At 43.8% G+C, this 3,394-nt stretch overlaps 1 protein-coding gene across 1 annotated transcript; it reads right to left on the reverse strand.

Moving 5' to 3' along the window:
• Window positions 1-228: 228 nt before the first annotated feature.
• LOC124663327 lies at window positions 229-2,815 on the reverse strand. Its single transcript, XM_047201049.1, has 5 exons — window positions 2,713-2,815; window positions 2,295-2,412; window positions 1,624-1,696; window positions 1,405-1,502; window positions 229-670 (listed from the first exon to the last, which is right to left on the reverse strand). Exons 1-5 carry the CDS (start codon window positions 2,813-2,815, stop codon window positions 544-546), a joined length of 519 nt encoding a protein of 172 aa, XP_047057005.1. The 3' UTR covers window positions 229-543.
• Window positions 2,816-3,394: the final 579 nt, after the last annotated feature.

A 3,394-nucleotide genomic window follows, 5' to 3' on the forward strand; every position in this document is an offset into this window, starting at 1 on the left:
TTGTCACAAAGAAAAGGACGAATGAGTTCAGAATCAAAAATGACGCCTCCACTTCAGTGATTCTTGTCTCTCGCCACAGGTCCTTGTGTTGAATTCATCCATATTGGTCAAATTCATCCATGCTTGATCCCTGCATGTTTGGTCCACTAGGAAAAATGTTCAAATTTGAAATCCCTGCATGTTCGGTTTCAATGTGTATAAAAATGTTCAAATTTGAAAACCCTTCATGTTTGAAAACCCTTCATGTTCCATCCATATTGGTCAGAATAAACTTCAACAATTGGCACAGTTTGGATATAACAAGAATGACCCTACTGGTAGAAGACCAAAAGGGAAGTAGCATTATGAAAAACAGAGTGATGCTACAGAACTAAACTTAACAGATCCAGAGAACAGTGGATATGGTATCATCCTTCCTAGATAGTCTAAGGTTCAGTAACAAGCATCCAGAGTACATTTTCCTGTTTATGTTGAAGTTTATTCCTCTTGGATGACTGATCAAAAAGGACGAATGAGTTCATAATCAAAATGACTGCCTCCACTTCAGTGATTCTTGTCTCCCGCTACAGTTCCTTGTGTTGAATTCGCACCCTCCTCCGCTGCCACCGCTGCTAGAGCCAGAATCACATCGCTCTTTAGATCGGGGTCAACATTCTTCTTGCAGAAACACCTACCAGGCACCCAAAAAAAAAACGTTTTAAAAACATCAGACAAAAAACCAAACTGAAGTACGGACAGGTTCTTATCATTTTAGAAAAAATGAAAAAAGAAATTGCTGTTAAAAACAGTCTGAATCTTTCAGTGACAGGGAACGGCGGATAGTGACTGACTACAGAATGCATACAAAACTAAAAAACAGTCTGAATCTTTCAGCTGTTAGAATTGTTTCCATGATCTACACATAAGCTATCACTACAAAAGACCTATTATGGAATGCATTCTGGTGAGGTATTTAAAACAATTACTAGTGCATGCTAATCACTAGTGAAGTCATAATTTATTAGGCACTAGATATAGCAATCACAAAAGCTTCATGGAAAAAAATAACTATTTCGTTAGATGAATTTACTCTTAATTCATTAAGAGTTTAAAAATACTGATAACAAATGGTTTTAAGCTAACAGCGACCTTCTCTGACATTCACCTAGAAAGCAATTTTCTGAACTTAGTGTATTTACCACCTAAGATTGGACAGGATGTGCCACATATAAGTAGTGCCACAAAAGACTTTACAGGATACTTCAAAGTTTATTTACTTGGGCAAAATTTTCCGTCAGGCAAATTGATTTTCGAGGATGAATTGATTTTCAAGGATGAACAACCAGGTTCTTATTCAGGGCTATATTATTAATAATTGCATAATATGAAAAATAAAAACCAATGTTGGCAGACAGAACTAAGCACCTTTTCTTTCTCTTCTCGAATGATTCAGGAGGAACCACATTCTGCATACTGTATAAGATGTCATAGGACTTCAACATCCTGTACTTTGGAACAATTTCCTGCACATATAATAAACAGAAAATGAAAAAGGAAATCATGTGATGGCCGACTATAAAAAAGGTATACATTTACTGTTTAAAGAAGAAGGTTCCTTGGTGACATAAACAAAAAGAAATTTACCTTACTGAACTCCCTCATAAATTTTCCAATCCAATTATCAGAATATAGCATTACATAAATTCCACCATCAGGCCTTCAGAAAAGAAAAAAACCAGGGAAAAAGATTAGATCAAAAAAATAGTGAGAAAAGCATTCTTATATCTCCAGGGCAGACTGATATATAGTATTGGAATCGTGGTATGACGGGACAGATAATGTGAGTAAGCAGGCATGTAGCAAAGAAGGAACAGAACGACAGCCTGCACTGAATCTGGACTGCTACAACAGATGGCATCAGTGGCAGTCATGCAATGCAAGCACCCATAACTGAACTAAGGCATGTAAGTGCAGTACGATGAAACGGCCACAAAGTGCATACAGCTGAGTAAGAACAAACAAAAGCAGATTGCTAGAATCAACAGGTCCGGATGGCTGTACCGGCTAACCCCGTGATGATCTACCACCAAAACAACGCAGTGGTAAACAACAAGCGCAGGCGCATACGGGAAAAAAAAAAGCAAGCGCAGGCGGGAAACCCTAGACAGATAATCACCCCAAACCTAATTCCAGATCGTACGAATCTGGTAATCCAACGAGCCGAAGACTATACAGAACTACACAAGCGCATACGGGAAACCCTAGACGGCCAGAAAAAGGTGAGAAGGATAGGGTGCGCGAAAGAGTACACGAACCTGCGGCTGCCATCGCCGACGAGACGGCGAAGCGAATCGCCCGCGGTCGGAAGCGCAGGCGGTCTCCGAGAACCAGGTGAAGAAATCCCCCGCCCTCCGCCGCCGGAAAGAGAAAGAGCTGGGCGAAACAGCACCCGACCAGAATAAAGAATATACGAAAGAGTCGGCGAAGAAGTTAACGGGCCAGGCCCATAAGGCGCGCGAAGGAGCGGGGGGTATGCGGAGCGCCGGAGGGTATAACTAGATAGAGACCGACCTTCGCGAAGGAAACTAGACCCACCACAAAACAACACGTGACGTATACGTCGTCCCTCAGCCCACGCGTACATCGTCCCGCGCGAGACCGCGCCGCGCGCGTAGATCAGCACGGCCGTGCCTACGTCGCCTCGCGCGTACGTCTGTCGCACCGCGCGTGTACCTGGCCGACCGGCGACCGCGTAAGAGCCTCCCCACGCGAATTCATGCGTAGCTCCCTGCACATGCATGCTAGCTTCATGCAACTGATCTGGCTTTGTTTCCATACGCGAGCACAGTTTGGGCTTCAATACGAGTACTCTTGCAAATCAAGTACACACCAATATTAGGTACACAACGCAAATACAGTTGCACACACAGACGAGTATAAGTGCGATCAGCGTATACGAGGAGAGTACATGTCTGCACACGATCGAGTACGGTCATGCACAACAGCGCGAATACTGATTGAACACACATGCGAGTATAGAGTACGATCGTGCACACGAGCGGCAGTATGATCACGCACAACACACGAGTACAGTTGAACACACGAGTAGTACACGCACGATCGCGCACGCAGCGAGTACGATCGTGCACACGAGCGAGATACGATCACGCACAACACACGAGTACAGTTGAACACACGAGCGAATACAAGTACAGTCACGCATACAAGCAGGTACAAACACGCATACGAGCAGGTACAGTCGTGAACACGAGCAAGTACATATACAGACGTACAGTGCACACACGAGCAGGTACAGTCGCGTGTAAGTACAGGTACAGTCCCGCACACGGGCGAGTACAGTTAGCGAGTAAAGGGAAAAAGCTGCACCAAACACACTAAAAACGAAGTACTTTTC

This window comes from Lolium rigidum, chromosome 6 (assembly GCF_022539505.1).
Source record: "Lolium rigidum isolate FL_2022 chromosome 6, APGP_CSIRO_Lrig_0.1, whole genome shotgun sequence".
Lineage (NCBI taxonomy): Eukaryota > Viridiplantae > Streptophyta > Magnoliopsida > Poales > Poaceae > Lolium > Lolium rigidum.

What these genes read in the sequence shown, in the direction of transcription:
- LOC124663327 (XM_047201049.1), bottom strand. Translation starts at nt 2,815, where the DNA reads ATGGAAACAAAGCCAGATCAGTTGCATGAAGCTAGCATGCATGTGCAG. An exon ending in GTCGGCGATGGCAGCCGCAG is followed by an intron (nt 1,697 to 2,294) that starts GTTCGTGTACTC and finishes TCTTTTCTGAAG; the next exon opens with GCCTGATGGTGGAATTTATG. An exon ending in TTATGAGGGAGTTCAGTAAG is followed by an intron (nt 1,503 to 1,623) that starts GTAAATTTCTTT and finishes TTATATGTGCAG; the next exon opens with GAAATTGTTCCAAAGTACAG.